The sequence below is a fragment of the Odocoileus virginianus genome, chromosome 7, assembly GCF_023699985.2.
Source record: "Odocoileus virginianus isolate 20LAN1187 ecotype Illinois chromosome 7, Ovbor_1.2, whole genome shotgun sequence".
Lineage (NCBI taxonomy): Eukaryota > Metazoa > Chordata > Mammalia > Artiodactyla > Cervidae > Odocoileus > Odocoileus virginianus.
Window position 1 is genome coordinate 74,608,727 of NC_069680.1, and position 12,482 is coordinate 74,621,208.

Here is a 12,482-nt window from a genome sequence, read left to right on the forward strand (position 1 = left end):
AAAATTATAATTTAATATTTATTAAATTTAAATGGTTTACACATGTGCTAATTAAATTAATCTCTACTGTTTAAATGTTTCAGACATTTCATAATTTGAAGTTTTTTTCAAAAACCTTTAAAAATATCAGAATGAACTTGTTTGACTTCTTTTCCGTAAACTCCTTTTCCCTTTTTAAAAATGAGAGTATATTTATTGTTCATTATGATGTAAAACTACAATGATAAATTCAAATGAAAAACATATGTGAAGCAGAGAGTGTATATTCTTATATCCCCAGCAATAATTATTATTTACAACTTGTTATATATCCTTTCTAATCCTTTCAGACAAGTATAGATACATATAATTTTAAACTGTATATAGTGAGGGTGAAACTTTACATGCTGTTTTTTAATCAGTTTTTTTCTCTTGCCAATGTACCAGGGACATCTTTCCATTTTAAGGTAGTATATAGCTCTCTATTTCAGAAACTCCATTTCTGGATGTTATTTTAACAGAGACTATATTATTCTATGATAAGACTAATTTGGTTATGAACCCATGTGATGAAGGAATGATGATAGTGTCAACAACCTCTAGGTTTTTCTTACCTTAGAATTTTGTTGTTTAGAATTTTAATGTAGTTATCTTCTGCTGTTTTAACATAAAAGACATTATTGCAAGAGCATCTCAAGCAGACGCCGTTACAATCGTGATCTCGAACAAGATGAAGCATTTATTCCAGTTGGAGAATCATTAAAAGACCTTATTGACCAGTCACAAAGTTCTGGTAGTGGATCTGGACTACCCTTATTGGTAAGCTAGAATGTCATGTAAGCCTGAATGGTTTCCTGATACAGAATGTATTGTCATATGGTGTGAAAGTTGCTCAGTTGTGTCCAACTCTTTGTAACCCCATGGACTATACAGTCCATGGAATTCTCCAGGCCAGAATACTGGGGTAGGTAGTCTTTCCCCTCTCCAGGGGATCTTCCCAACCCAGGGATCGAACCTAGCTCTCCCACATTGCAGGCGAATTCTTTACCAAGTGAGTCACAAGGGAGATGTTTAGAAGATTAAATTAGTTGAAATAAGAAATACGAAATAAGAAAGGATAGGCAGGTAAGGTAGAGTTTTGAGCTGCAAGCAAGGTTAAGAGAGAAAGTGTGGTCATGAAGTGCTGTATAAGTGTTAGCATTAGCTCACACATTTTTAACAGCCATCTTGAGGAATCAGGTATAAAATTTTTTGCATCTGTAAGGTTAAATTGATCGATTAGGAGAAATATAACTATTTCAGATTCTGAAATCAAAGAGAAGTTACTCCCACAGATCATCTTCATAAGAAGATACTTCCCCTGGTACGAAACTATATTACAGAAATACAGTTCATAAAAATGTTAAAGGGAGATGTAGATAATTCTCAAAGAGTTATATGTATAGAAATATTTAGATTTAAGGGTGAAGGGGATACTTAAACACTAGATACCCAGATAGATTTTAAATGCTTTGTTTAGTTGGATGTGTTTAACCCATTGATCTCTAATTTTAAAATTCATTGAATCCAGTAATTCTGTAATTAAATTGGAAAGGTAAAAGTAAAACTGTCTTCATATGTGAACAACATGATTGTCTGCATAGAAAATGTCAAGAATGATAATGTAAAATGACGACAACCAATAAGTGAGTTTATCAAGATTGCATAATAAGGTATTTGTACAACAATCATTGAATTTATATACACTGTCGACAAGCAGAGATTACAGTTTTAAAGGCGGTATCATTTAAAATAGCATTAAAAACTTGAAATATTTTGGAATAAGCATAACAGCATTTATGTATGACCTGTACACTTATAATTAGAAAACATTGCCAAAAGAAATTAATAAAACCATTCATGAGGAGATGTATATATATCCTGTTTTTGTATCAGAAGACTCAGTATTAAGGTTTCAGTTAGCTTAAAATTGATTTATAGTTTCAATTCAGCCCAAATCAAAATCAGAGCAAACTTTTATAGAAATTGATGAGCTTATTCTAATGACTACTTGGAAATGCAGAGGACCTAGAAGAGCCAAAACAGTTTTGAAAAAGAGTAAAGAGGTTTCACTACCTGATTTCTGGGCTCATTGTGAAACTACAGTAGTCAACACCGTTTAATCCTGGCATCGGGATAAATGTGTATGTCAGTGGAACAGAATAGAATCTGAAAATGAACATACACATATGTAGTCAATTGATTTGGATACCACAGTAATTCAGTGAGGAAAAGAGTCTATTCAACAAAGGGTGCAGGAAAAATTGGGTATCCATTTGCGAAATGGTGAATCTTGACCCTTACCTCACTCCATATACAATGCAAAATCACCTTGAAATGGATCATAGACCTAACTATAAAAGTACAAAACCTTTAAAAGAAAATGTTTTAGGAAATTATTATAACTTTGAGCATAGATTTCTTAGGACACAAAAGGAAAAGTCATTTTAAAAAAAGATAGATGGGTCTTTTCTTAAAATTTAAAACTTTTCTTATTCAGAAGATACAATTAAGAAGATGAAAAAATAAAGTCACAAACTGGCAGAAGAGTTTTGGTAAAGAATTTGTGTTGCAGAATATATGAAGAATTTTTACAACTCAGTAATGAGTCAAAAACCCAGTCTTTGAAATGGACAAAAGATTTGAACAGTTGCTTGCGCGAAGAAAATATAAGGATGGCAGATATGAACAGCACGTGAAAAGATGCTCAGCGTCATCAGGGAAATGCAGATTAAACACCGTGAGATACTACTACACATTCACTAGTTTGATGAAAACTGAGAGTATTAAGTGTGGAAAAGAAGATAGATCACCTGGAAATCTCATGGAATGTTGATTGATATGTAAAATACAGCTACTTTGGAAAACAGGTTGATAGTTGACTTTTTATACAGTGAAGCAGTCCCTCTGCTAAGTGTTTACAGAAAAGATAACGCAGGGACTTCCCTGGTGCTCCAGTGGTTGAGAATCTGCCTTGCAATGCAGGGGATGTGCGTTCAATCCCTAGTTGGTTATCTAAGATCCCATATGCTGAGGGGCAGTTAACTAAGCCCACGAGCTGCAACTACTGAACCTGTGCACAGCAGTCAAGGTCCTGCATGCCACAACTAAGACACAACGCAGCCAAATAAATTTAAAAAAAGATATGCAGATGTGTTCCATACAAAGACTATGAATGTTCATAGCAGCTTTATTTATAATAAGTTGTAAACAGCCTGGGGACTTCCCTGGCGGTCCAGTGGTTAAGACTCCGTGCTTCCACCACCAGGAAGGCAGGAGTTGGGAAGAGGTACAGATTCAATCCCTGGTCAGGGAACATTGCACATGCCATGTGGCCTAATAAATGAACAAGTAAATGTTTTTGATTTTTTTTTTTAATTGTAAACAACTCAAAAAATCCATCAGTTGGTAAATGAATAAATTGCAGTACATTCTTAGAGTGGAATACTGCTTGTCAGTAAAAAGGAACAAACTACTGATACATGCAACAGCAACGAAGTACATTTCAAAGTAGTTTATGCTGAATGAAAGAAGCTAGACACAGAGGCTTCTTATTGTATGTTTCCCTTTATGTCATATTCAAAACTGTAGGGACAGAAAAGAAATCATTGATGCCAAAGACTGAAGGTAGGTGGGGAGGGAATTGACTTTAAAGTGGTATCTTAATTGTGATGTTTGGTTGTGGTTACATGACTGTATATCTTAATTGTGATGTTTGGTTGTGGTTACATGACTGTATACATTTGTCAACACAGTTTTCAAAAAGAGTGAATTTTATTATATATAAATTGACCTCAATAATTCCAACTTTCTAAAAAGAAATCACAAAAGGATCTTGTAATAAGTGATACATAAAGTAAATCAGTTTAGATACTCATAAATCTAGTCCATTTTAACTATGTTTCCAGCCTGGACCTTAGTGTCAGTGTCATTTTATTAGTTTAGATTGGCTGAAAATGTTTCTGAAAATGAAAGGTAGCAATTTATGTGCATCTTTCATCCAACAAATACTGATGAAAGCAATATTGTACTAAAGTTATTGTCCTATATAAATATCTGTGTTCTGTGAGTCGTGGGGGATGGAATTCAAACAAATATATATACAAATAGTTATAATTGTGATAAGTGCAGCAACTGAGAAATATATATGTGCTATGAAAGTTTTTAAGAGAGAAATAATACTTGTAAGGAAACTACACATACAAAAAGACTGAGATAGGAATGAGCTTGACTGAATTCTAAAAATTGAAACAAGATAAATAAGAGGGGTGCCCATGGGGGGCTAGAGTGAAAGATCAGGCAGAAGAGTTAGGCAAGGGCCAGATCGTGTGGGATCTTATATACAGACTGAGTTGCACATTTTTAACTGTCATTTTGGATTTTGTGACATGATAAACCACCCCAAATGTCAGTGACTTGAAACAACTAACATTTATTTTTCATGATACTGTGGGTCTTCCTGGCATTTCTTTTTCTGAATTTGTTCAGCCAGACCCAAATGGTAAAGTTTATGTACATGGCCAATGGTTGGTATGGTTTTGCTCATTTTAGTTACAGAGTGCCCTAAAATGGCAAGAAAGGGCAAATCCCAATGCACAAAGACTTTTCACTTGTTCCATTAATACTTTTGCTGTTATTCTTTTGCCCAAAGCAAGTCATGTAGCCAAGCCCAGAGTCTGGGCAGGGAGACTACCCAAGACTGTGTGTACTAGAGGGGAATTATATTGACCATTTTTGCAAACAGTCTGTCACACTGACAGATTGTTATTTTGTGATTTTAGAATATATTGTACATTGTTTCATCTTCTTCTGAATACAGTACAGTCTTCCCTCAGGATTTACCTGAGGGATTGGTTCCAGGATCCCTTGAAGATATGAAAATGTGGAGATGCTCGGGTCTCTTACAGCCAGCCTTCCATTTACAAGGATGCAGAATGGATACAGAGGCCAACTACATAAATGTTAATATTGGAGTTGGTTGGTTGTGTACACCATCCTTTTTGATGGGTTGACCTATTAAACCACTCTGTCAATCTTAATACTTCTCATTTTACTTTTTCCTATTAAGGTTCAGCGAACTATTGCCAAACAGATTCAGATGGTTCGGCAAGTTGGTAAAGGCCGATATGGAGAAGTGTGGATGGGTAAATGGCGTGGGGAGAAAGTGGCAGTCAAAGTGTTTTTTACCACTGAAGAAGCTAGCTGGTTTCGAGAAACAGAAATCTATCAAACTGTGCTAATGCGCCATGAAAACATACTTGGTGAGTATACATTTGATTTTAGTTCCATATTCTACAAAGTTAAAGGGATGCTGGTGGAAGCCTAGCTCAAGGGCTTGAAAACATAAGTGAGCTCAGCTCTGTGCATTTGGCTAAAGGAAACCTAGTGGAATACATACTTTAAATACAACCCAGTCCTGAATGCAACCAGCCAATCTCTATACATACCTCAGATATTTTGGGGTTGGGTTCCAAACCACTGCAATAAATCAGATATAGCAATAAAGCAAATGACACAAATATTTTGGTTTCCAAGTGCATTTAAAAGTTGTTTATACCATACTGTAGCCTAAATGTGCAGTAGCATTATGTCTAATAAACAATGTACATACCTTAGTGTAAAAATACTTTACTGCTAAAAAATGCCAAAACAACTACAATAGTAACATCAAAGATCACTGATCATAGATCACCATAATAAGTATAATAATAATGAAAAAGTTTGAAATTTTTTGAGAATTACCAAAACATGACACATGAAGTGAGCAAATACTGTCTGAAAAGCGGCTTCTATAAGACTTGTGATAGGAGTTGCCAGAGACCTTCAGTTTGTTTAAAAGTCTCTAAAAGGTAATTTAAACAATTTTCTAGGTAACTTTAACTATGTGTACTTTTGCCTCCTGTAAAGGAAATTACCCCCCACCTCTATAAGATGTAGCCTCATTTATGTTCTATGCTAGTAGGTCTCTCCCCTCACCCCCATTTACACAATACCAAAATAACCTGGGTGTGATTTGATCAGTATGGCGCATAAACTCATCTGCCTTCCCTGGCTTCTTTTCAGCTACTGTTTCCTTGCCCTTTACTTTAGAGAGTGCATAGCATGTTGCTAATAGTTCCCTACAGTAATTGTATTACTTTCTTAGAACAGCTTATTGAAGATTACCACAAACCGTGTGGCTTAAAACAATAGAAACTTAATCCTCTCCAGAGTTCTGAAGGCCAGACGTTTAAAATCAAGGTGTTGGCAGGTCCAGGCTCTCTGAAGGCTTTAGGGGAGGACTCTTCCTGCCTCATCCAGATTCTGGTGATTGCCAGCTAACTGTCTTCAGCATTTCACACTTCAGGATCTGTCTTTGTTGGCACGTGACCTTTCCCCCGTTGTGTCTGTGTCCAAACTTCCCTCTTCTTGTGAGGATACTAGTCATTGAGTAGGTATCCACTGTAATCTAGTATTCACCTCACCTGAACTTGATTATATCTACAAAGACCTGTCTCCAAATAAGGTCACATTTATAGAGACCTGGTGGACATGAATTGGTTGTGGCAGGGAGGGCTATTATTCAACTCAGCACTCTGACCTTCTGAAGAGAGGGAGGATAAGAGGAGAAGGAAAGAAAGCCAGTATCGTGAACTTGCTTGTCAGTGAACCAGGCTGAAAAGACAGATGTGATGAGGCATTGATGGGCAAGTGGGTGTTAGCTTAGTTAGGATCGAACTCTTAGTTGAATATAGTAGAACTGGACATGGAACAACAGACTGGTTCCAAATAGGAAAAGGAGTACGTCAAGGCTGTATACTGTCACCCTGCTTATTTAACTTATATGCAGAGTACATCATGAGAAACCCTGGGCTGGAAGAAGCACAAGCTGGAATCAAGATTGCTGGGAGAAATATCAATAACCTCAGATATGCAGATGACACCACCCTTAAGGCAGAAAGTGAAGAGGAACTAAAAAGCCTCTTGTTGAAAGTGAAAGAGGAGAGTGGAAAAGTTGACTTAAAGCTTAACATTCAGAAAACTAAGATCATGGCATCTGGTCCCATCACCTCATGGGAAGTAGATGGGGAGACAGTGGAAACAGTATCAGACTTTATTTTTGGGGGCTCCAAAATCACTGCAGATGGTGACTGCAGCCATGAAATTAAAAGACACTCCTTAGAAGGAAAGTTATGACCAACCTAGATAGCATATTGAAAAGCAGAGACATTACTTTGCCAACAAAGGTCCATCTGGTCAAGGCTATGGTTTTTCCATTGGTCATGTATGGATGTGAGAGTTGGATTGTGAAGAAAGCTGAGTGCTGAAAAATTGATGCTTTTGAACTGTGGTGTTGGAGAAGACTCTTGAGAGTCCCTTGGACTGCAAGGAGATCCAACCAGTCCATCCTAAAGGAGATCAGTCCTGGATGTTCATTGGAAGGACTGATGCTGAAGCTGAAACTACAATACTTTGGCCACCACATGCGAAGAGTTGACTCGTTGGAAAAGACCCTGATGCTGGGAGGGATTGGGGGCAGGAGGAGAAGGGGACGACAGAGGATGAGATGGCTGGATGACATCACCGACTTGATGGGCATGAGTTTGAGCAAACTCCAGGAGTTTGTGATGGACGGGAAGGTCTGGCGTGCTGCAGTTCATGGAGTCGCAAAGAGTCGGACACGACTGAGCAGCTGAACTGAACTGAACTTAATATTTAACTCTAAAGTAAAGGGCAAGGAAATTGTAACTGAAAAGAAAGCCAGGGAAGGAAAGAAGCCGGGGAAGGCTGATGAGTTTATGCACCATCCTGATCAAATCATACCTGGGTTATTTTGCTATTGTGTAAATGGGGGTGAGGGGAGAGACGTGCTAGCATAGAGCATAGTTAACTTAACCAGTACTATGGCCACCTGATGTGAAGAACTGACTCATTGGAAAAGACCTTGATGCTGGAAAAGACTGAAGGCAGAAGGAGAAGGGGATGACAGAGGATGAGTTGGTTGGATGGCATCACTGATTTGATGGACATGAATTTGAGCAAGCTCCAGGAGTTGTTAATGGACAGGGGAACCTGGAGTGCTGCAGTCCATGGGATCACAAAGAGTCAGACACGACTGAGTGACTGAACTGAACTGAACTGAACTTTTTAATGTGTCCGCTTTTCAGTTTGAAATGAAGAACAATTTCCACATTCCTTCTTCATAGTTCTTGATGTTCAGGGAATCATGTAGATTAACAGCATTCCCTCAGGTTATTATATATGTGATCTTTTTCTTAGTCATATTATCATTTTTATGATTGATTATTAATTACAAAAGTAAAGACTTATGTGTAAATGACAGATAAAAATTTGGGTAATACATTCAAGAGATGTTGTCAGGTAAGTTAAATTTATATATCTATAGATGATACCCATGTTATTCTCAGTATCCTGAATGAGCATCTTTTATTCTTCCTAGCCACCTCTGATAACTAACCTTTTAAACTCATTAATTGAACAGGTTTTATAGCAGCAGACATTAAAGGTACAGGTTCTTGGACTCAGCTCTATTTGATTACTGATTACCATGAAAACGGATCTCTCTATGATTTCCTGAAATGTGCTACACTAGACACCAGAGCCCTGCTTAAGTTGGCTTATTCGGCTGCCTGTGGTCTGTGCCATCTCCACACAGAAATTTATGGCACTCAAGGAAAGCCTGCAATTGCTCATAGAGACCTAAAAAGCAAAAACATCCTCATCAAGAAAAATGGAAGTTGCTGTATTGCTGACCTGGGCCTTGCTGTTAAGTTCAACAGGTGAGTGGTTCTTTGCCTGGTGCTTTGGAGTTATTTTAATCTCCTAAAGACATTTACCTGTTTGTATTTGTATTCAGGACAGTGGGACTCCAAACATGTGAAGAAAACTAAAGTGAATGTGCTAGTCACTCGGTTGTATCCAACTATTTGCGACCCCATGGACTGTAGCCCGCCAGGCTCCTCTGTCCATGGAATTCTCCAGACAAGAATATTGGAGTGGGTTGCTATTCCATTCTCTGAGGGATCTTCCCAACCCAGGGAATGAACCTGGGTCTCCCGCATTACAGGCAAATTCTTTACCATCTGAGCCACCAGGGAGGCCCTCCAAACATGTATTTGTGCTTATGTCATTATAATGAGGATTTTGGGGGGAGGTTTGTCTTAGTGTTTTGTTCTTATTGTGGTTTTTGTTTTTTTACAAAAATTGCGTCCTACTCTACATAATTCTTGATTTCCTACTTTTTATTGTCTTAGACATCTACTTCAGTTTATATAGATCTTTACTCTTTTTAACAGCAGTATGGAAAGTTTCCCATTTTATAGATTACTATGATTTATCCCATCTATGACCCAACTGATGGACATTAAAGTTGCCTCCAGGTTCTATTATTTAAAAAGTACTTCATTGAATATTGTATTTTATCCATATATAATATTCCAGAGTACTTGTAAAAGTATTTCCTCATGATGGATTTCTGCAGAAGGGGCTAGACAGAGAGTATGTATATATTAAACTATATTAATAGGTTTTCCCTTTAGAAAATGTGCATCAGTTTATACTCCCATAAACAAGATTTATGTATGCCATTGCTTCATCCCTACTTGATATTGTCAATATTTTTTTTTTTTTTTTTACAAATCCACACATTTATTTATTTTCAAGAAGTTTAAATCCTCGAAGTATACAGCATCACACGGATTCTGTGTCCAATGGCTTTAGCAGGAAGGTTATTTTGGAATTTGGCACGAACCACGCCACTGTTTCCATGAGCTTGAGTTATCTTTCCCCAGATTACTCTGGTTTTGTTAGGTTTTCCACCAGGAGTGACTGTGTTGTTCTTTGCTTTGTACACATAAGCACATCTCTTGCCTAGATAGATTTCAGTTTCATCTCGAGCATATACACCTTCAATTTTCAGGAGAGCAGTGTGTTCCCTTTGGTTCCATAGACCCTGTTTATAGCCAGCAAAAATGGCCTTGGACCACAGCCTTCCAGACATATTTGTCATTTTAGAAGTCCCGTTCCCAGCAGGAAGTCCCGTTCCCAGCAGGCCTCCACAGGGTCCAAGATGGCTGAAAGAGCGTCAGTATTTTTAAACAATGAGAATATCACATTTTTAGGAAACCATTGAAATTGTTTTAATGTTATAACTCTAGAGTACAGCAGCCATTTCACATTTCAAAATTCATGTCAGGCCATAAAATTAAAGTACATAATAAAGCAAACATCAAAAAAATTAATCTTCTGTCATTATTACAGTTTTCTATCCTATTGTTTTTTTCTATCAGGGGAGTTTTTATTGGCTCAAGTATTCATCAAATGCCATTTAAGAAAATATAAAGTACCTTATATTGATGTCCATTTCAGAATAGTTTCCAAAATCTTAACAGATCTGGGAACCTAAAAAAAAAAACCATTCATGTCTTCAAACTCTAAAATATACTCCCAAAATTAAAAAAAAAAAAGATAAATATTGCAATATGATTATGTAAACATGACTCACAATAGAATTAAGTTGGTTGGACCCATAAAGAAAAAAATGTAATCCTAAATCACAAAGGATCACATGAGAATGAAAAAAGCAAATGATGCCTCTCAATTTTCACATTCACTTGTCCTAGGACATAATTATCTACCACATTTTATATTCAGTACTGTTCTCTTCCTTAGAGAGACACAGCACTTACTTGGTGACAAAACTTGGCCTGAACTGATTTGAGGTATTTACTGTCTTTATTTATTCAGTTAACTATGAATATTCATACTTAGTTTTTTGCTGTGGACTTAGTAATGATTTTAATTCAGTACTGCTCCAGACCCTGCTGGAGATGTTATATAATATATAGCATATATTTAAAGAGTATAATACTTTTTTAAAATCTGAAAGATGTTAAATTTCAAGATACATCTAGCCCCAAGGATTACTAACTGATAAGGAAATGTAGACTCATTAGATAGATTTTCATTTTATTTAGTTGTGTATACAAACACACATACACATAGAGAGAGAGACAAATTCTGACTGTTACACAATGCAGCGAAAATAGAGGAGAAATGATTTTCTTCTTTTCCCTCAACCTGGACATTTTCTGTCTTCTGTTTCAGTGACACAAATGAAGTTGATGTACCTTTGAATACTAGGGTGGGTACCAAACGCTACATGGCTCCGGAAGTGCTAGATGAAAGCCTGAATAAAAACCACTTCCAGCCCTACATAATGGCTGACATCTATAGCTTTGGCTTGATCATTTGGGAAATGGCTCGTCGTTGTATCACAGGAGGTAGGAGTTTAGGTAGCATGTCTCTGGTTATGTCTGTATACTCATCATTCAAAAAATAACAGCTCCAGTTGTATAATTTAGATGTCATCTATGTCAGGGATCTCCAAGATCACTCTCTGGTTCTGTAATTGCATTAGATCTCTCAGGATTCAGTGTACAGTTGTCTTCATAGTAAAGATTTGTTACACTGAAAGGATACACATCAAAATCAGCGAAGGGAAAAAAAAAGGCACGTGGGGCAAAAGTTCAGAGGAAATTGGGCATAAGCTTCTGAAAGTCCTTTCCCATGGAGTCACTCAGGATTGTTTAATTCCCCTAGCAGGGAATTGTAGAAATGTAAAATATTGTCCTCTAGGGAAGTTCATTAGAGATTTAGTACCCAGAAATTTTTTTGGAGGCTGGTCACATGGGCATCGTCTGCCTGGCATGTATCAAAATTCCAAACTTCTAGAAAGAAAGCAGGTGGTCAGCATAAATTATATTGTTTGCACAAATAGTCCAGGTACAAAGGCCACCCTTTTCATTTATATGAGTAAAGAGAGCTGTTTACCAGGCAAGTTCCCAGATAGCAGCTAAGTGCCAATCTTGCAAGCAGGCCTTTTATACAGATAGCAATTTCGGGTCTGCTTTATTAACTCATTTCTACGTATACGTTGTCTTTCTACTGCAGAAAAAAAAAAAACACCTCATTTATTAGTAGAAGCAACTGTGTACATAAAAAATAAGACTAAAAATTTAGGTTGAATGGTTCACTTTGCTTATTTTAAGGGATATTGGTATGTTCAATATGGACAATTATTGTGGGGATATAGAAAATAATCAGATACTTTAAAAGGAGAGTAGAACATACATTTACTATTAAACATGAATCATCTGCTCAGTTATCTTTTCTTCTTTATGGGGGAATTATAGTTCCTTAGTTCAGTAAGAAGTGTTGAACGGATTGATGTATTTTTTCCAGCCACCATTTTTGTGCCCACTGTTTTCTCACTCACTGCAGGAATAGTAGAAGAGTACCAGTTGCCATATTATAACATGGTACCCAATGATCCATCATACGAAGATATGCGTGAGGTTGTGTGTGTTAAACGTTTGCGGCCAATTGTGTCTAATCGATGGAACAGTGATGAAGTAAGTGGGATTCAGTCCTCTCAGGAAGTGATTGCTGAGTGTTGCCAAAGA

The 12,482-nt window shown here is 37.0% G+C and overlaps 1 protein-coding gene and 1 pseudogene across 2 annotated transcripts in view; one reads left to right on the forward strand and one right to left on the reverse strand.

The window, feature by feature from the left end:
- Positions 1-12,482, forward strand: part of BMPR1A (bone morphogenetic protein receptor type 1A) — a 141,059-nt gene that overhangs the window by 124,702 nt on the left and 3,875 nt on the right. For both annotated transcript variants that reach the window (XM_070470971.1, XM_020915034.2), the window contains 5 exons: positions 654-798; positions 5,087-5,279; positions 8,501-8,798; positions 11,125-11,300; positions 12,301-12,431. In XM_070470971.1, the coding sequence (XP_070327072.1) occupies positions 654-798; positions 5,087-5,279; positions 8,501-8,798; positions 11,125-11,300; positions 12,301-12,431 (943 nt within the window). The remainder of the gene's footprint in view (positions 1-653; positions 799-5,086; positions 5,280-8,500; positions 8,799-11,124; positions 11,301-12,300; positions 12,432-12,482) is intronic.
- Positions 9,639-10,045, reverse strand: LOC110151642 (large ribosomal subunit protein eL33 pseudogene; annotated as a pseudogene).